Source organism: Triturus cristatus, chromosome 12, assembly GCF_964204655.1.
Source record: "Triturus cristatus chromosome 12, aTriCri1.1, whole genome shotgun sequence".
In the NCBI taxonomy this organism is placed as follows: domain Eukaryota; kingdom Metazoa; phylum Chordata; class Amphibia; order Caudata; family Salamandridae; genus Triturus; species Triturus cristatus.
In genome coordinates, this window is record NC_140595.1 from 163,585,837 (window position 1) to 163,607,372 (window position 21,536).

Consider the following 21,536-nt stretch of genomic DNA (forward strand, 5'->3'; position numbering starts at 1 on the left):
AGCAAAACGCCCGACGCGATGTAGATCAGTTCAACTAAACACTTCATGGATCAAGTTATTGTTTAGTTTCATGAAGTGATGTGGTTATTTTTGCTAGAAATGCATTTCATTTAACCATTCCAAAATGGAGATTAGTTTTTCCTTGACATGTGGATAAGTAGTCCTACATTTATTTTGATGAAATTTGCACTATATGTTTAGTGATTGGACAAATGTTTCTTTGACCCGTGACCAAGGTGCGGCTGCACCGAAACGCGTCGGGCGTTTTGCTTGCTTCATGTTTATTTAAATAAATACTTTCATGCTTGAAGAAGCTGGGCTCGAGTTTAACTTTCGGTGGATGTACAAGAGTTTGGAGACAGATATAAATATATATATATATATATTTTGAAATTTACCTGATTTACTATTTTAAGTTATAGTTATGAAGTGTCCTTTAAACCAATTTACTCATACATCTTCGTTAATTGGTAAGATTCATAAGCAGAAGTATTCAGAGTAGGCCGGGCAAATTCTTTTGCAATGCAATGAAATCTTACCAAAGTTGGAAAGACTGATTCAAGCAGAAAATCTCCTGCCGCAACAGTAAAACTGCAGCTGCAATACATTTTCTTCTCCCACCAGCATCTCTGGAGTCTTCTGAATTAAAGGCATGCCCTTGTACTTAATTTTCATCCAAGATACCAGCAATCAAATTTCTTAAACCTTCATGTAATTTTTGCAAAATAATATGAAATTTCCCAAAAATATACTATGCGATTTCACATACTTCAGAAAAAGGAAATAAAATGGACTCGTAAAACCCTGCACAAGCCACTGGGCAACCAAAGTGAGGGACGAGCCAAACACCACTTAAAGCAGTAGGATTCAAAAGAAGCCAGTTAAACTGGACTGCGACCAGTCATATGTCAGGCACACATAATATTCAACTCTGCGTTCCCCAATCAAAGAGAAGTGTCGAAGGCACTTCAATGACAACAAACACTGCGTGCAGTGCTTTAATTGGGAAAAAATAAGTGCAGGTACTCATTAAAATGAGCTAGAGGTGTGGCGAGAAGGCATGGCTAGGGGTGGGGCTAAGGGCAAGACATGATGATACTTAATGACTTCTATAATAGTTGCAGTACATACCAAAACACTTGATACATGTGTTTATATAAACAATACAGGTTAACTCATTACACAAAATGAAAGCCATACGTGAAGAGATCTTAACATTTCCTTGTTTTGTGATTGTTGCCCTTTCTTAATGTCATACTGTTAATTGCTGTTTTGCACAATACTATATATGTTTGAGCATGGGAGTAGTCAGAAAACGAAAATGCCCGCACTTCGAAACAAAGCTCTTATTTCACCAGGTAAATGAAGTAACTCCCTAAAAGAGATCTCTTGTCTCTCCCATCGATCTAACCATTCATCCTTTCATCTTACCATTTACTTGCATTTAACCTTTACATTTTGTCATGTATTCGGTCTTTCATCCATCATTTAGCTTTTCGCCATTCCGTCTGTTCACCCTTCCATATCCACACCTATCCAGCCATCTCCAAACCTATCCTCCATCCATCCTTTCACTCATCCATCTTTTTATCCACCCTTTCACTCATCCATCAATGCTTGCGCTTATCCATCCATCAACCATTTCACCTTCTTCATTGCAACCACCCTTTCAATCCATCCGTCCTCCCTTTCTACTTATCCAGCCATCCTTCAATCCACCCTTTCATCCATCCTCCCTCCCTTTCATTCGTTCATGCATTCTTTCACTTATCCACCCATCTGCCCTTTTATCCATCCATCCACCCTTGCTTTCACTCATCCATTCATTCTTTCACTCATTCATCCTTTCATTCATTAATCCATCCATTTATAGATCCATCGTTTCACTCACCCATCCAGCCTTTCACTAACTCACCTACGAACCCTTGTTTTTACGTTATTTATGAACCTGTCGCGCAGACATGCACACATTTTCTTTAAAATGCCTCCTGAGAGTGTTTCGATTCTCTCCCTCTTTCTCTTGCTTCTCTCTCACACAAAACAGGAATACACATGCAGGCAAACACACAGACATAAGCAGACACACAAAACACTCAGGTATGATTAAAGCCATTTGAAGCCTTTTTACCTCCCGTGGCTTTTTATAAATCGGCGCTGTCAGCAGACTGCCTTGATTCTTGTGTTTGCACAAATGCACACAATAGTGTGAATGAGATTAACAGCACAGGGTCTAAATGAACCCTGCTCTGCCAAACACAGCATGATGGTGGACACTGGACATTATGCAAATAAGCCCTGCTGACTAGCTCAGCTGGGGCTCAGATCAGGGCTACAGAAACAGCACGTTGGCTGTCAGAGACAGATTCCACTCATGCTCACCAGCACTCGCAGCCAATGAGCCTACCCTTTCATGAGTACTGATACTCTCCTCGGCAGTAGAGAAGTGCCGGTACTCAGAGTGATAAATCTAAGAAGTGCCGGTACTCAGAGTGATAATTCTAAGAAGTGCCGGTACTCAGAGTGATAAATCTAAGAAGTGCCGGTACTCAGAGTGATAAATCTAAGAAGTGCCGGTACTCAGAGTGATAAATCTAAAAAGTGCCGGTACTCAGAGTGATAAATCTAAGAAGTGCCGGTACTCAGAGTGGTAAATCTAAGAAGTGCCGGTACTCAGTACCGGAGAGTACCGGCCCATTCAAAACAGTGACAACGTGTAACAAGGAGTAAAACACTCAAAAATAACATATGTAATTGTTTGAGCCACACTTTAAACATGAATTTTATTTTAGCTGCTTACTGCGCTGACAAGCTGGGCCTCGGAAGCCAGGGGCACAGTTACAGCTCCCATCCTCCGGTGAACACGTTGCCCCATTCTTACAAGCGCAGGACATGTTGCAGTTCCGCCCCCAGCGGTCCTCCTCACAGGGTAAGTTACATCGCACACCTGACAAACGAGATGAAGACATTACAAGAGCATCAAATAGCTGAGGGTGTGTTGGCATCAGCAGCATATCATTTGTACGACTTAAAACGCAAGGTTAGGTATGGTAGCATTAAAGCTAAGATTATAGTTTAGTTTCAACATGAGAGCAGTTGCGTAAGTGTTACTTTGTTATTTTCTAAACATTTCCATAATTTGATCATGATTTTTTTTTTATTTCCGGTTGGATACCGATAAAACACAAAACACAAAAATAAAACTTTATATGTAACAATAAAACAAGGTTCACAAACTTGCTGTGCACAATTCAGAAATACATCTACATAAAGTGGCAAGTACATTAGAAACAAAGTCAAATCAGCGAGGCAAGATGTTACTTGTGTGAGTAGTCATGCTCGGCTTCTCCACTCCAGCTCCGGCTCCTGGTCCATGTAGACGCGTGAGGCATGTGGGAGAGCATATGTGGGCTCTACGATATGTGCTGGCATTGTAATTGGCATCCAGAAGTAAGTTGTTGCCCGGCAGCAAGAAAGCTGCTTTTCTTCCTATTCGTGCCTGTTGCCTGTTACTCTGCCTCCACTTTGTCCAGTGCTGAGAGACCCTGTTGGGTAGCTGCGCGCTTTATAAATTTATAAAATAAATAAATAAATGAAGCAAATATGCTACCTGTTTGAGACTTGGGTGGTGATCACGGCAGCAATTTCCTGACCGGTCTGCTGTGGGCTAAGAACACTGTGGTACATTGAGCTCAGAGTACACCGCAGCCCTTTGAGACCCAGGTGGCTCACAGCGCAAGCACCCACGAGAGTGATGTGCCGCCATAATCTGCTCAATTGACTCGGGACTGAATTGCTAAAAACTACATTAGCATCACCGCATTCCTCTGGCCCGCCCCGCTCCAAGCAAGATTGGAATGGCAGTGGGAATGGAGGGGAAAGGAAAACCGGGCATAGAAGCACTAAAAGCACCAAGTGCAACCTGCGGCAGAGCTGAATAGCACAAACAGTGGTGAACTGACTGTAAGGGCCACAAGCCCTCCTATTACAGAGTTTTTTTCTTCGGCGATGCCGCCTGTGTCGCCCCGGTGGGACAGGCCTCAGAGATCTCTTTGACCAGGCAGGCTCTGATAAAGCAATGGTGGATTTGAACATCAACTAACCTGTTGCGTTACTCGAAATGGCAGATAACTGCTATACAGGCCATAAGCCTAGAGTCTTTCGGGCGCTCCAGCATTTTAAGAGTAATTATGGGCAGGTAGATGTCTGGCATAAAAATAATTCATCTGACTCTGGATATACTTTTTTCTTGGCCCCCAAAAGGAACACTTCCGCCTGGACTACTTTTTTTACGTCCCTCGGTTTGGTTCAGGGGATATTAATTGAGAAGTACCCAAGAGTCATGTCTGATCATAACCCCTTGGATTCCAGAATTCCTAGATTGTAATTGGGGCAGTGCTCCTCCCAGGGCAGTTTGGGAAGCCTTCAAGGCAGGGGTTAGGGGGGAGACACCTAGCTTCAGTCTGCACCACCAGAAGACACAAGCACAGAAATTGAAAAGCCCATATGGGGAATTAGCAGAAGCTGAGGCTCAACCTGTTGTCACTGTCGAAAGAGGAGATGATCTAGTAGCGGTCCAATAAAATCTTGCTCTGGCTAGATCAGCCATTAACAGTATCTTGGCTAATAAAGCAGCTGAAAAGTATTTATTCAACAAAAAAGAGTGCTATGAAATTAGCGACTGGTCGGCTATCTGCTTGCGGTTTGCACCAGACAGAAAATGACAAATGGAGAGATCACTGAAATAAAGGTTAAGGGGGTCACTTGATCACTGATTCCGTGGGAATCCGCAAAGTGTTTTGAGACTTCTATGATGTATTGTATCATGCAGAAGGGACAACCGATGATGACATGAGGGTAAAATATCTTAGATTAATCTTGGGAACCAAAGTCACTCCTGAGGTTAGGGGTTTCTTAAATGCCCCTTTCAGTCGAGATAAGATTTATGTGGCTCTTTTGGAACTCTCCTGTGATAAAGCCGCTGGGGTGGATATATTTCCATTAGAATTTTACAAAGTTCCTTTTTTCCACTCTAGGAGATGATCTGGTTGAGCTATTTCTAAAGGCACAAAAAAAGGGCTACAATAACTGACTCTTAGGCCCTGACTAACATGGCGGTGTTTCTAAAAAAAGGAGAGCCTCCACAAGATCTCAGATCATATAGAAAAAATCAAATTAATTTTACAGCGACACCAAGGTGTATTCCAAAGTCTTAGCAGCAAGGCTGTGGTCTGTAATGTTATAGCCAAGTTGGTCTCTCCTTGGCAAGACAGCTTTATCCCAGGAGAGGGAACCACAGATCATGTCTGTCACATTATTATGCTTTTTGATGCATCAACAATCTCTGAAAAACCTATGGCTTTGGCCTCGTTAGATGCAGAGAAAACGTTTAACAGGGTTGCCTGAGTCTATACTTGGGCAGGGAGTAAGTGTATGGAATGGGGGGCTCATTCAATGTGATTCAATCTGTCTATCATAATCTGTCAGAGTACCAAGTATCCACAGGAGCCGATGATGGTCCCAACGCCCCGCCACCTCAGGTACCACCCGAGAATGCTCAAGGTAGCAACTAAAGTGGGGGGGAAAGGGGAAGTGGATGAGAAACAAAAGAGACAGCCTCGGAAGTTGATAGTTCTTCACACTGTGGACTGGGTAGATCTTCTTACTGCACCTGGATTTTAAAGACACACATGTAAATGCTACCTACACTTTTTTAATACTCGATATAACACCACAACACTAAATTTACCCTGTAGACCTCAGGTTGTTGCTTCTCCCTTTTGTTTTTTTTTATTTGGTTTTATTCGGCATCTGTATTTGGGGAAAACAACAGCTTTTAAAATAACATTCCTATACTAAGTAACGCTGAATTTGTATATATTTTAGTAAGCCCCCTCCTAATTACCTTCGCTACATGTAGTAGCGTGTTATTCCAACTGTCAACTGTAATTTTATCCAGGGAATGAGTTATGAACCCACTAAGATTCTCCAAGGTGTACGAATTAAACTTGAATACTTTGGTATAATTAAGTCAAACGGCAATATGCTCCTGGTTGTGTAAGTTTTAGATCATATCTTCAGTCACAATAACTCTGGTGTTCAGTGAAGGTGAAACCACAACATAGTTATCTGGAACACGAAGCGCTACAAAAATGTTACCTCAGGTGTTCAAGGAAGGTGGAAACAAATACCGCTAACTGTAACATGAAGTTAATAGCGCTACACGAAGATTCTCTTTCTTCAGTATTTTCTTGTCAGGATAGTTGACTCCCACGTTGCGCATGCGTATACTAACCACAAATTGAGATAATTATATTTTTTGAGGTAAACACTAAAATGAGCTCTGCGCCTTAAGGAGACGCTACACACTCCCAGAAGACTACAGTTGAAGTGCGCAGTTCCTTCGTGGAACGCGCACCTTGAGCTTCCTAACTGTCGCGTGAGGGGAAACACTAGACCGCCAACCTGCTTTGGGTCTGTGCTCATCTGCGCGGCCATTTCCCTCACCTGAGTTTCTTATTATTGTTATGCATTGTTTTAACAGGAGTTTGGGCGCCAAACACCTTCGTCTCCAACGCGGATACTTAATTTGTTTTGCCCAAGGATTGCAGGGTTTTACGTTGCATCTCGCTATGGTTGAAGTTGTTGCCAAAGTCTTGACAGTACCTCCCTCCAAAAGGGGCTCCCCCAATTTTGGTTTAGTTGGATAGATCTTATGGAAATTCCTGACTAGCTTGGGTGCATGCACATTTGAATAGGGCTCCCATGATCTCTCCTCTGGCCCAAACCCTTTCCAATCGACCAAGTAGTACAATTTGTTTCTGGAGATTTTTGAGTCTAAAATTCTACTAACTTCAAATTCATCTCCTGACTCAACTCTAACAGCGGTTGGGTTTGGTTTCAGTCTTGCATTGGGAGGCTTCTTTTTTAGCAATGATATATGAAAGGCTGGATGGATCTTTAACTGTTTGGGCAATTGTAACCTCACCACTACTGGATTAATAATCTTTTGGACCTTGAAAGGACCGAGGAATCTGGGCTGAAACTTTCTATTCCCTTTTAGTCTCAAATGTTTAGTGGACAACCAGACTTGATCTCCCACCACAAACTTGGTGCCCACCCGTCTCTTCTTATCTGCCTGTCTTTTGTAGGATTCTTTTGCCTTGAGTAAATTTGCTTGAGCCTTTTTATATGAGTTCGTCAACTCCCTCACCATAACAGTGACTGCTGGCACTGTCTCATCGTGTTTCCCGACCATTAAATCTGGATGTCTTCCTGAATTCAAATAGAACGGTGAATACCCTGTTGAGTCATGTACTGCATTATTGTACGCAAAACTCAGCAGTCCACAAGAGATCCGACCAGTTCCCATCCTGTTCCAACAAATAAAGTCTCAGGTATTGTTCCAACTCCTGATTGACTCTCTCCGTCTGACCATCGGTTTCAGGATGATAACTGGTGGAATACCGTGTGTCAATACCTAAGCTGTGCATAAAGGTTTTCCAGAATTTAGAAATGAATTGGGTTCCTCTATCTGAAATGATTATTTGTGGAATTCCATGTGCCCGAACTATGTGTTGATTAAATATCTGAACTAGTTGTGGGGCTGTAGGTATTTTCTTTAACGGAATGAAATGGCCCATTTTGGAAAATGAATCCACTAACACCAATATGACTGTATATCCCTGACTAGCTGGTAGATCTACTATCAAATCTAAAGACACTGTGTGCTAAGGGTAAGGTGCATTAGGCAGGGGTTGCAATAACCCCTGTGGGGCTTGTCTACTAGGCTTCCCTTTTATACAAGTTTCACAAGTTGAAACGTACTGTCCCACCTGAGCCGCCATGCCAGGCCACCAAAAATGTCCTCCAATCAACTCCAGAGTTTTCTTAATACCCTTGTGGCCCGCTAAACGATCATCATGACATTCTTTCACAGCTTTAGTCTGCAAGTCTTCAGTGGGAAGATGCAATTTTCCATCATAATACGGAAGACCTCCTGTTATCGTTTTCCTGTCGTCCTCACCGACCCAATCTTTCCAAACTCTGTCTGGACAATTCTCTCGGATTTCCTAGGTAAATTCTTCTAGATGGACAGCTCCTACAATTTTGTTCAAAGGGATGATAGGTTCCACCTTAGTGACTCTCAATTCTTCTGGCGCATTCATCCTGGATAAGGCATCTGCTTTCCCATTTTTCACTCCAGGTTTATAGGTGATCACGAAATTAAAATCTGAAAAGTACAAAGACCATCTTAATTGCAGTGGTGTAAGTGTTTTAGCTGACTTTAAAAACTGTAAGTTACGGTGATCTGTGAATACAGTCACGCAATGCTTGGCTCCCAATAGATAGTGTCGCCAATCCTGGAAGGCTTCTTTTACAGCCAACAGCTCTTTGTCTGCAATTGAATAGTTGATTTCCGGTTCCGACAGTTTTCTTGATCTAAATGCCACAGGATGAAGTTGTCCTGTTAGTTTGTCCCTTTGTGACAGGATCCCTCCTGTAGCGAAGTCTGACGCATCTGTTTCCACGTAGAAGGCCTGCTCCAGGTCTGGGTGCATCAAAATTGGGGCTGTAATGAAAGTTTTTTTTAGGAATTGAAACGCTTCTTCAGCCTCGTTGGATCAATCAAATTTCTTCCCTTTCTTCAGAAGTTGAGTAATTGGGGACACCTTGGCAGAAAAATCAGGAATAAATCTTCGATAAAAATTGGCAAAGCCAAGGAAGCTTTGTATTTCCTTCACATTTTTGGGTGAAGACCAATCTTGAATGACTTGCACTTTTGCGGGATCCATAGCTACTCCTTCAGCTGATATTATGAAACCAAGGAACTCCACACGCTCAACATGAAAGGAACACTTTTCCAACTTGACAAATAGATGATTCTCTAATAACCTTTGTAATACTGCTCTTACATGTTTTACATGGTCCTCCATGCTGTTCGAGAAAATCAGAATGTCATCAATATAAACAACTGCTACACGATCCAGAAATTCTCGAAGAACATCATTTACAAGATGTTGAAAAGCCGCGGGAGCATTACTTAGCCCATATGGCATCACCTGATACTCGAAAAGGCCATATTTAGTCCTGAAGGCTGTTTTCCACTCATCACCTTCGGCCCCTCTCACCAAGTGATATGCCCCACGTAAATCAAGCTTAGTAAAAACTTTAGCTCTTTTGACCTGATCCAGAAGTGGTGATATAAGAGGTAACGGGTATCGGTTCTTCACAGTTACCTGATTCAACGCTCTGTAATCTATACAGGTGTGAAGAGTCCCATCCTTTTTGGGTCGAAAACATAGCGGCGATGACACTGGTGATTGGGAAGGTCTGATAAAACCGATCTTCAAATATTCGTCGAAGTACTCCTTGAGATAGACATTTTCTGCTTCAATCAGGGCGTAGATACGACTACACGGCAAAGTGGCTCCTGGCTCTAACTCAATCTTGCAGTCATATTCCCGATGTGGTGGAAGCTTCTCCGCATTTCTTTTGTCGAATACACTGGCCAAATCTTGATATTCTACTGGAATTTCTTGTGTTCTTAAGGCACATACGCAATTGGTGAGTCGAGCCAATTCTGTAGCTGGAGTTCCTTCTGACCTGGTTTTTGTTCCTGTGAAACAATTCTTAATACAATGCTCAGAGTTCATTTTAACTGTTCTTCTTTCCCAGTCAATAGTGGGGTAGTGCTCAGTCAACCATGGTAATCCAAGTATTAGCTGAAATTGCGGAGCATCTATGAGGTTGAATCTAATATATTCTCGATGACTCTGTAACCCAACTAACTCTAAAGTCTCTGTTTCATCTGTAATGGGGCCTGAAGTGAGGTTTGAACCATCCACTGCCTTGACCACTTCAAAATTCTTCTTTTTGATTGCTCTTACTCCTATTTCTTTAGCATAGCTCAGGTCACAAAAATTTCCCGTTGCCCCAGAATCGATCATGACTGACACCCCAGGAACTTCCTTGTGTCCGAATTTAATTGTAAATGAGACTATTAAATGCGGAGCTGCCGATTGTAGAGTATTAACTAATTGTTGGTGTTCTTTATTTCCCACCAGGGCAACTCCCTCTACTGATGGGATCTGTCTTTTAACCCCAAGTTGGTCTTTGGCTTTTTGAGGCAGTCTTTTACAAAATGTCCAGAATCTCCACAATACATGCACAGATTTTTAGTTCGCCTTTTTTCTCGCTCTTCCTTGGTAAGAGGCCCTCTTATCGACCCTATCTGCATAGGTTCCTCTCCACTAGCTGCATCAGTCTTGTTACTGTCTGTCTTGATGCGATCCAAACGAGGAACAAAAGGCCGAAACTCCTTCTTCTTTTCCGAACGTCTTTCATATAGTCGGTGATCGATTTGAAGAACTAGATCTATCAACTCCGATATTTCTTGAGGTCTTTTGGGTATTTGAGCTAGGGCGTCCTTTAATTCATCCTTTAGACCTCGATAGAATAAGGCTGAACATTTATCCTCTGGCCAATTGGTCTCCACAATCAGTTTGTTAAATTGTGCAATATACGCTACCAAGTCACGACTCCCTTGCTTCAGATCCAGCAGTTCGTTGTCCGTAGCTTGGTTGGCGGTTCTCCTGTCGAAAATTCTCAAAAACTCCTTCTTAAAAAGCTCGTAGTTGTACAGGGCTGGGTCATTTCGAGAGATCAAAGGCATTGACCAGGCGGCAGCATCACCACTCAAGTAGGACAGCACAAATTCAACTTTTGCCTGCTCTTCCTTAAAGACTACCGATCTACATAAAAAGTGCAAGGAACACTGGGTCAGAAATATCTGTGCTTTGTGTGGATCCCCATTGAATCTTTCAGGATTAGCTAAAGGTACTATAGGAGCAACCGAATGGATAACTTGTGTGGCTACCTCTGCCGCTGACCTACGGTTTGCTTCTAACCCTGGTAGTGGAGTAGTTCCAGCAAGGAACTCTTCCATTTTCAATTTAATTTGGTGTGTCTCCTGTTGAGACCTTCTAATCTCATCCCTAAGACTCCGATTTTCATCAGCTGATTGAGTCAATTAGTTTTGTAAACCGTTTTCTAACAGAAATGTGGTCTGGGTCATAGGTTTTATGGCGTCTCAAGGAAAGTGCACATTCATTATCTATGATTCACTTCTATGACGGTGCTGTAGGGTGTAAAGAAACCACAGACTTTACAAACAAGCAAGAGCTTAAATGACAGTTTTTTTCAAATCCCCAGCACACGTGAAATTTAGGAAATTCTGACGTTCATAGTCTGTGAGTAAAACAGTGTACAAATGAATCAATAAATCAATCGCGAAATCTTCTTCTCCTTTTATTTCATGACGTTTTCAAGTGGAACATCACAGTCACAGCCAACACGTGTTTCGTCGTATTGGGAAAGTAATCCCACGACTTCCTCAAGGCTATTTTGTTGTTTCAATAGTATTTTTGAACGTGGTTCTAATTCCAGACCACGTGGGGGTCTCTTCCCGGACGAGGAAAACAAGGGGTCACAATCCCGATTCTGTATAATGTGTATATCGCAAAGGTCTAAATATAGTTCAATATCCCTGGTCCTCGTCCTCACAGTAGTAACCTGTTAGTCAGCCGAGTGCAGTAAACCTTCAAGCACCCCAGCCAAGGCCTTTAAATCAAAACCCTCACCCATATTGACTCAGGTGGATTAACGGCACTTCAATCTGTCAGAGTACCAAGTATCCACAGGAGCCGATGATGGTCCCAACGCCCCGCCACCTCAGGTACCACCCGAGAATGCTCAAGGTAGCAACTAAAGCGGGGGGAAAGGGGAAGTGGATGAGAAACAAGAGAGACAGCCTCGGAAGTTGATAGTTCTTCACACTGTGGACTGGGTAGATCTTCTTACTGCACCTGGATTTTAAAGACACACATGTAAATGCTACCTACACTTTTTTAATACTCGATATAACACCACAACACTAAATTTACCCTGTAGACCTCAGGCTGTTGCTTCTCCCTTTTGTTTTTTTTATTTGGTTTTATTTGGCATCTGTATTTGGGGAAAACAACAGCTTTTAAAATAACATTCCTATACTGAGTAACGCTGAATTTGTATATATTTTAGTAAGCCCCCTCCTAATTACCTTCGCTACATGTAGTAGCGTGTTATTCCAACTGTCAACTGTAATTTTATCCAGGGAATGAGTTATGAACCCACTAAGATTCTCCAAGGTGTACGAATTAAACTTGAATACTTTGGTATAATTAAGTCAATGGGCAATATGCTCCTGGTTGTGTAAGTTTTAGATCATATCTTCAGTCACAATAACTCTGGTGTTCAGTGAAGGTGAAACCACAACACAGTTATCTGGAACACGAAGCGCTACAAAAATGGTACCTCAGGTGTTCAAGGAAGGTGGAAACAAATACCGCTAACTGGAACATGAAGTCAATAGCGCTACATGAAGGTTCTCTTTCTTCAGTATTTTCTTGTCAGGATAGTTGACTCCCACGTTGCGCATGCGTATACTAACAACAAATTGAGATAATTATATTTTTGGAGGTAAACACTAAAACGAGCTCTGCGCCTTAAGGAGACGCTACACACTCCCAGAAGACTACAGTTGAAGTGCGCAGTTCCTTCGTGGAACGCGCACCTTGAGCTTCCTAACTGTCGCGTGAGGGGAAACACTAGACCGCCAACCTGCTTTGGGTCTGTGCTCATCTGCGCGGCCATTTCCCTCACCTGAGTTTCTTATTATTGTTATGCATTGTTTTAACAGGAGTTTGGGCGCCAAACACCTTCGTCTCCAACGCGGATACTTAATTTGTTTTGCCCAAGGGTTGCAGGGTTTTACGTTGCATCTCACTATGGTTGAAGTTGTTGCCAAAGTCTTGACATAATCCCATTGCTAGGCTTCATATAATGGAGGGACAATCTGATCCTACTGCAATTATGAGAGGGAAAAGACAGGGGTGTCCTTGCTCCCCTTTTTTGTTTGCCCTTTATATAGATCCTCTGATCAGGAGGTTGGAGTCTAATACTTTAATTAAGCCTATGTGATTCCATGGTATGAGTACTATGATTTTGGCGTATGCTGATGATATGACAGTAGTGACACCCAATCCAGCAATATATGCGAGAAGTAGGAAAAGAACACTTGAAATTTGTGAAACTGTCAGGCTATTTTCGAAACCAGTCAAATACGCAGGTGGTAGCTAGCAAATAAGTACAAATTGCTGATGACCACTAGTCGCAGCCCGTGCAGGTAAGAGTGGTGGGCGGTGGGGCCGGGTGAGGGGGGATTCCGACGGACGATGACCAGGAAAAATTAAGTATATATTTAATTTTCCCTGGTCATCATCTGTCGAAACCCCCCCCCCCCTCAACCCTACCCCACCACCCCATCGCTCTTACCTGCACGGGCCACGGCTGATGGCCACACTGTTAGAGAAGCAGTCTATCTGGGAATTAGTATTATGGCAGACCTAGAGCAGATTGTCAAATCTAACTTAGCCCAATACTTTTTAAAGCAAGAAGCGATTTCCAGAGGATAGACAACTTGCATACGTCTATTGTCGGTTGCTGTAATGTCATAAAGAAGAAATTCCTAAAGAAAGTGCTGAATCTATTTAGAGCAATTCCTCTCGAGTTAGAAAATCAATGGTTTAAGATGATGGAGGATATGGTTACCAGCTTCATCTGGTCGTATGCTAAGGCTATAAGGACTCTTAAATTCTTGATGTTATCTAGGGAAGAGGTTGTTGGGCTGTTCCCAATTTTAAACTCTACCAGTGGGCTGCTGCCTTACAATATTTGAAATCTCTAACAGGTGGGCGTGCAGGAAGTTGTTGTGCAGGGGGAAATTTCCCTCCTATATACAAATTACTTTGTGGGAAGGATGCTGAAAGCGGCTTTTTAAAGATAATTGAAGCATGTTATTTCAAGAACATTAATTTGAGGCGTGGCCTAGAACATGGCTCGGTAGGTCGTGTTCCTGGGAGCTCCTGGTCAGACCCGAAATCCTGAAGATAATCCTGCCAGAGCACAGCTGAGTAACGGACATCCCCCCTCCGGCAAACAGCCCGTTGGGGCACAAGCAGATAAACGCCATCATTAACGACGCGAACGCCAAGGCCGCGAGGCAGGGTAGTGTCTGGCCCCGTGCAACATGCCGGCACCCAAACTGGCAGACATGCGGCCCTGACAGCTTGCCGCAGTGAACGAGCTTGGAGGTTCGGGGGCCATTGCTCGGCTGGCATTTGCCTTGTACTGCCTCATCTCACCCTCCTCCTTACACAGGCAGACGATTGGATCCGTTGGATGGAATCCTGCAACACGCCCACAGTGACCCCTGTCTGCGGCCAGTGAGTGGCAGTGAAGAAAACCCCAGAGGGTGCTGAATAGACCACCAGACCCTGCGGAGGTGGACGGAGGCGTCCCGGAGACCTGCCCGCTGCCCCCCCTGTTGATCCCGAGCATCACAGGCAGGAGGCGTCACGCTGCTAGGACTGAGGCGACGCAGAGGAATGACCCCGGGGAGTGCCATCGGGCACGAAGAAGAGGCCCCAGGACCCCCCAGTGGGGGGACGCAAGGTGAAACACCTCACCTCCTTCTTTACCCACCATGCGGACTTCTGGGGCCAGAAGGCAGAAAATGACACCCTGAGTTCCCCGCATGTGGCAAATACCTCTACTGAACTAAGAACCCAGAGATACCCCTGGGTGACATGGTGCCCAGTCACAGAGCCACAGCAGTGCTGGACATGGAAATTGCCTCTTCCTCCACGCCGCAGCAGATTGGAACAGAAACTGCAATAACACAAAACCTGGACCAAGTCCCATAAGCACATAGGATCTTTACACCCCTGAAATACCATGGGCACTGGCAGACCTAGCCCTCACTGAGAGAACGTGCGCAAGCACACCACATACAATGGCCCCTGACCCCTGCCCAAGATGACAAAAGACGAAGACCCAAAACCTCCTAGGCAGGGGAAGATGGACAAATACACCAAAGTAGTGACCCCGCAGGACCCTATGCAGCCCCTACCTGATGCGGCCACTATACTCCACGCAATATAGTCCTCTAGAGAAGTGCTAAAGAGTAGGATCGGAGAAGTACGTTCTGAAGTTACATTACTGAGACAAGATCTTCAAAACATCTCTAAACGTGTGACAGAGGCAGAGAACCGAGTCTACGAAGTGGAATATAGTGTCAAAGTCCTACAAAAAGAGATAATAGAACTCCGCAGCTCAAACAGTGAATTGCAATGGCTCATTGATGATGCCGAAAACAGGGCGCGCAGGAATAAACTACAATTCGTGAGAATCCCAGAGAGGGTCAAGGGACCCGACTTATCTGTATTCTTAACCACTTGGCTGAAAAACATTATCCCAGCTGAACACTTCTCTACCTGCTTTGTACTTGAACAGGCTCATAGAGCACTGAGTGCAAAACCGCCACCCAGTGCCCCTTCAAGGCCAATCATAGTGAAACTCCTTAATTTCCTAGACAGGGACATGATCCTAAGTGAAGCACGCCGTCTGGGAGAAATCAGACATGAAAACTTCAAGATTATGATTTTCTCAGGCTACAGCCCAGATGTACAACATCAGAGGAGGACTTTCAACTCAGTGAAAGGAAAACATCAGACACTGCAAGTACAATACATGCTACTCTTCCCAGAAAAATTAAAAGTCATATACAAAGGAAAAGCGCACCTCTTTCAGACACCTGAGGACGCATGAGCATGAATCGAGGAAAGACCGATTTTACACCCCCCTGTAAACAAATCCGAGACGACAGACTGCCGCGGTCCCCTGGGGTTAGACCTGCAGACAAGACACGTACGAACAGAAGAAACAAGTCTAGATTGAGAAGAACAGACCAAGGGGCATCATATTTACTCAGTGGGTCCAGTAAAGGGACTAGTGACCCAACAAAAGGGAAGGTTTGCACCAACATTTTAGAAGACGAGGAGATGGACAGGTCCAGCCAGTGAGACACACATGTGGACTCAGAGGAAATGAGAGACTCCTCCAGGGATGACAGCACGCATCCTTTGGTCACAGAGATACTAGCTTTGGAGGGTGGAGCAGAGACTGGCCGACCTCTGCAAATGGGAGACGAGTGATAGAACAAACCGGCAAACTTCAAAGCACTATACAGGAACGTATAGCCTGCCCCCCCGGCTGCAGCACCAAAAATAGCAGTGAGGTCCGCTAAGGACCCTTTTTGACATTTTTTCTTAAGCTATATGTAGTGGGAGTTCACAGGGAGTTCTATGTATAATTTGTATGGGGTGGGTGACATACCTCTATCTCTTTTCCTACACATAGTTGTTGCATTGCCATGGGTTCAAGTGTAGAGAAAAGTGTTAGGGGATGGGGTGGGAGGAAGGGAGGGGAGATGGGATTGTTATGATGGAAGTTCAAGTTGATTTCACTAGGCCAGAGGATATTACACCTGAAACCTGGAAGACCCATATCCAGAACTGGGCACGCACAGGAAAGACTTTGTTTCAATCACTGATACACCCATGTCCACTCCAATAAGAGAACGGACCATTTTGGTCCTAACGTGGAACTTAAACAGAATGAGAGATAGGATAAAGCGGGGACTGATTGCCCAATACATAAAGCGCATACACCCAGATGTAGTGTTACTTCAGGAAACACACCTGCAGGGCACACAGTGCAACTTTCTTGGGAGAGCAATGTACACAGTACTGGCACACGCTGGCTACACATCGGGATCTAGAGGAGTTGCAATCCTTGTAAAAAAATCACCCTCTTTTTAAATAACCCGCTGATGGGTAGATCCGAGTGGCAGGTTTGTAGGTGTAACAGGCACATGGGGCTGACGCAATACCACAACTGTATGCGCATATGCACACCCCAACTACAATCCTGTACTCCTCAAAGTGACAGACTTACTCCTAGAGAGCCCCACATCCTTCCACATGGTAGGGGGAGACTTCAACGACGTAATGTGCACTGTGGCAGACCGGTCAGGAAACCATGACAGAAACAAAGGTGACACGCCACTGACTTGCTTCGCTGTCATGCCCGGGCTCACTGATACATGGAGGTCCCAGCATTCAAACACCAGACAATATTCATACTTCTCAGGTGCCCAAATGTTTACTCTATGCTGGACTATTTTTTTGTCCCCTCGGGTGAGCTAGGGCTGGTTGGCCGGACGGACTACCTTGTGAGGGGGTTGTTGGACCACTCACCCCTGTAGGTTCAGTTGGGGACTAGAACCTGAGACTCCCAGGCAACATGGAAACTGAACGCAAGGGACCAACAAAACATTAAGATCATACCGGGCCTCCAGACAAACACGGAAATCTTCCAGGAGAATAAGGACCTGTGGACTCTGGTGTTACATTGAGGGAGGCGTACAAAACTGTACTAAGAGACAGGGCGCAGAACCGGATATCATGGGAAAAGAAAGAGAGGGAGAATATAGAACAGACGGAATGCCGGCTACTCACTCTAGAGAGGCGGGTTATAGATAGGCCAGATTAGCTGACTTCTCGACAATTAGAAGCCCTCAAGTTAGAATATCGTGAACTGTCCCAAGAAGAGGCTAAGCAACAGAGACTAGCGACACTGCACCGTTTATACAAAGTAGGGGACAAGGCTGGGAAATTGCCAGCTTGGCATAGCAAAAAGGAAACAGACGCCAGATGGGTAGGCTCCATTGTGGACAACCAGGGGGTGACTCTCTCCACAGATGCACAAATAATATCAGCATTCGCCAAACACTATGGAGAATTCTATGGCAGGAAAACATTTAGTAACACAGACAACATTGACGAATACCTTGCAGGCATCTCAGTCCCCAGAATAGATGAGAGCGACATGAAGGCACTGGACGAGACCTGACACTGGTGGAAGTAGGAGAGGCTGTGACCCATTTGAGACCCGGCAGAACCCCGGGCCAAAACGGACTACCCGTTGAACTCTTTAAAAAATGTAAAGATCTACTGAGCCCTCACCTCTTGGGTGTCTATCAAGATGCCTACGAAGAGGGTATCCTCCCAGCAGACCTATGGACTGCTACCATTGTGACTATTCATAAGAAGGATAAACCCAGAGATAGGTGTGGCTCATAACGCCCTTTCTCACTGCTGAATACGGAGGTAAAAATCCTCGTGACAATCCAGGCCACAGGACTCTTGCAGGTTGTAACGACCTTTATCCATTGCGACCAATCTGGTTTTATGCCCGGTCGGGCAACTAAATGGAATTGCCGCAGAGTACACAATTGGATTATGGCTGTTAAGAGCCACAGCAATCCACATGCTTTCCTGTCGCTAGACACAGAGAAAGCTTTTGATGCAGTGCATTGGCCCTTCCTAGACACCACTCTAGTTAAATTCGAATTCGGACCAAAATTCAGGAAATGGGTGTCCCTGATATATACTGCACCTAGTGCAATGGAGCGAGTCAAATGCAAGTTCTCTCATGCATTTTCCGATATCCCGAGGGACCAGGCAGGGATATCCCTCGTCTCCACTGCTGTTCGCACTCGTAATCGAACCCCTAGCATGTGTAATTAGACAACATTCATGGGTAAGGGGCTTCAGGACTACACCTGACGATCAAACAGAGATAAAAAATATCACTTTACGCAGACGATATCCTCCTGTTTGCCACAAACCTAGAAACTACGATCCCTACTGTGTTCAAAATCCCAGAGGAATGTGGTTGGTTCTCGGGATATAAGGTTAACTGCCACAAATTAATACTATATAGCCCGAATCAAACAATGGAATGGCCGCAACTACCCAGAGACCTCCATATTGCTATGATGAAACGGAGGAAAAATATTACTTTACGCAGACGATATTCTCCTGTTTGCCACAAACCTAGAAACTGCGATCCCCACAGTGTTCCAAATCCTAGAGGAATATGGTCGGTTCTCCGGATATAAGGTTAACTGCCACAAATCAATACTACATAGCCCGAATCAAACAATGGAATGGCCGCCACTATCCAGAGACCTCCATATTGCTATGGAGGGATTTCAATACCGTGGGATCTTCCTTACGCCCTATGCAGCTGTCTGTCGCTCACACAACATCCTGCGGGTACTATCAAATTTTAAACAGGACGCACACAGCTGAAGAGAACTACCGCTCATCATAATGGGGTGGGCGTCCATGTTTAAGATGATTTCCTTGGCCCAATTCCTATATGCGCTACAAAATACATATCACCCTCTCCCTAGAACGATATTCAGGGAAATAGACTCTCAACTTTGTGCACTGCTGTGGTTGTAGAGACACCCAAGAATTGCCCTAAAGTCACCACAACATAACTAATACAATGGGGGCTAGCGCTTTCGGACATCGAAGTATATTATCGGGCGGCCCACCTCACCCCATATATAATTGGATACATGCAACATGGGACCATCTCACCTATAGACTTGAAAGAGAAACAATGACACCACGTATGTTCATGCACTACCTGCATGGGGCAAAAGGGATACACAGGCTGCTTCCCATAACAAGGGTCAGTATAGAAGTGTGGGAAAGGACCACTAGGGTGTTGGGTTAGGCCCACAATAAAACTAGGGCCACACCATTGTGGAAAGAGGTGGGCGGGCTCCAGGGCTTCGAAGCATGGGTGATATCATAGTAAGGGGTGAATTCAAATCCTTTCCTGCCCTCCAAGCTGAATTTAAACTCCATAATTCCCAATTCCTTAAATATGCCCAACTACGGCATGCATAGGGAGCAGAGGATGTAAGGGAAACTGAGCTAACAGAGTACCCGCTACTTGAAGGGAGAATACTACAGGAAGAGCTTACAACAAAGGCAGTCTCCTTCACCTACAATAAGATAAATAACAATATGCCTGATACCTTGGGTAAACTGAAAGAAACGTGGGAGGGTGATCTGGGGGAAATGGAAGAGATAGACTGGGAAGCGGCCCTGATGCACCCCAGTGAGGGCGCAGTAAAAGGCAGACTCCGCCTCATCCAGTTTAAAATCCTTCACCGGGCCTATTACGACAGAGAAAACTACATAAAATGGGCTAGGCCTAGTCCGCCCAGTGCTTGCGCTGTCTAGCCGCCGTAGGTAACTTCCTACACATGGTATGGGCGTGCCCCCTTAAAGGGGTGTAGTAAGGCGAGATAATTAAAGAACTAAATGCAATCCTGGGAATCCCCCTTCCAGCAGACCCGAAATGTATCCTTCTGGGAATCCCATGGGACATGGATGTTCCTAGACCCAAACTACTTTTCAGCTCACCGGGCTTGGTAGTATCGAAGTAGGACATAGCACGATATTGGGGCATGCAGGAGACTCCAACACTACACAAATGGAAACATGGTATAGATCTAACCACCAAGGCAGGGGCACAGGACTAAAAGAAACCAGATGAACTCAGGACACTAGGGTAGTGAGCGAGATGGGGAACCAGCACAACTCCAACATACAAAAAGGGTCATAGATGAAGCTATGTGTTTGCCATGTAATTAGAATGTGGATGGCCACCAGAGATGAGAAAACTGAACAAACTTGCCTGGTCTAAGTGCAATCTGTTTTTATTGTTATGTGATAATAATGTTTCTTAAAGAACTGAAACAATAAAAATATATTTAAAAAAAAACATTATATTATATTCAAGACCCTTAGTGCAGCTTTTAAGATCTGGGCAAATATAAAGAAAAGAATCAGATTGGGGAAAGTCAACTACTATACCCCAATCCTGGGGAGCTCATTGTCTTCCCCTTTTGTTCCGGGACCCCTGCTTTCTCAGGTGGGACGCAGTGAGGTTCAGGAGGCTAGGATATTTTTATATGGGAGACATAATCGCATCATTTGAAGAACTGCAGCAGGATTATGGGCTGGATAAGAGTGCATTTTTTCAATATAATCAGATCCGTGATCATCTTTCCGAAAACAGAAGGGGATTGAGTGGATAAGCTGAATCAGATTTGATGGAAGTCATAGGGAGTGATTCCTGATGCACTATCAGTTAGATGTATGAATATCTGAGTGATGACATGTCTGACGATCTGGAAAAACATGCCAGCAAACGGGAGACGAGGATCGAAAATACTGACTGTTGTTTTTATGAGTCATTAGTTGTCTGCAGGATTGCAGGGGCAGCATTTTGACCTTTAAAAGTCTCTCGACCTTCCTCTCCGAACCCAGCGACACCAGATGCGGAGTACCCCAAGGATCCTCACTCAGCCCCACGCTCTTCAACATCTCCATGGCCCCTCTCACAACCATCGTCAAAAAACACGGACTCAGCATACTATACTATGCCTACAACACCCAGCATATCCTCTCCCTCACCAAGGACCCCGACATCACCAGACACAGCTTCCAGGATGGAATGAAGAACATCATATCCTGGATGAGCAACAGTAGCCTGAAGCTCAACTCAGAAAAGATATAAGTCCTTGTCCTCAGATCCACCCCCTCCACTTGGGACGACACCTGGTGGCTCCCCCACACCCGGCAACCCTTCCACACCTGCAACCTCAGCATCATACTCAACTCCTCCCTCACCATGAACCGACAGATCAACGCCTTATCATCCACGTG

General features: G+C 44.5%; 1 protein-coding gene across 2 annotated transcripts in view; it reads right to left on the reverse strand.

The window, feature by feature from the left end:
* PEAR1 (platelet endothelial aggregation receptor 1) overlaps window positions 1-21,536 on the reverse strand; it is a 311,694-nt gene that overhangs the window by 35,057 nt on the left and 255,101 nt on the right. For both annotated transcript variants that reach the window (XM_085639753.1, XM_085639752.1), the window contains exon 14: window positions 2,798-2,944. In XM_085639753.1, coding sequence (XP_085495879.1) covers window positions 2,798-2,944 — 147 coding nt within the window. The remainder of the gene's footprint in view (window positions 1-2,797; window positions 2,945-21,536) is intronic.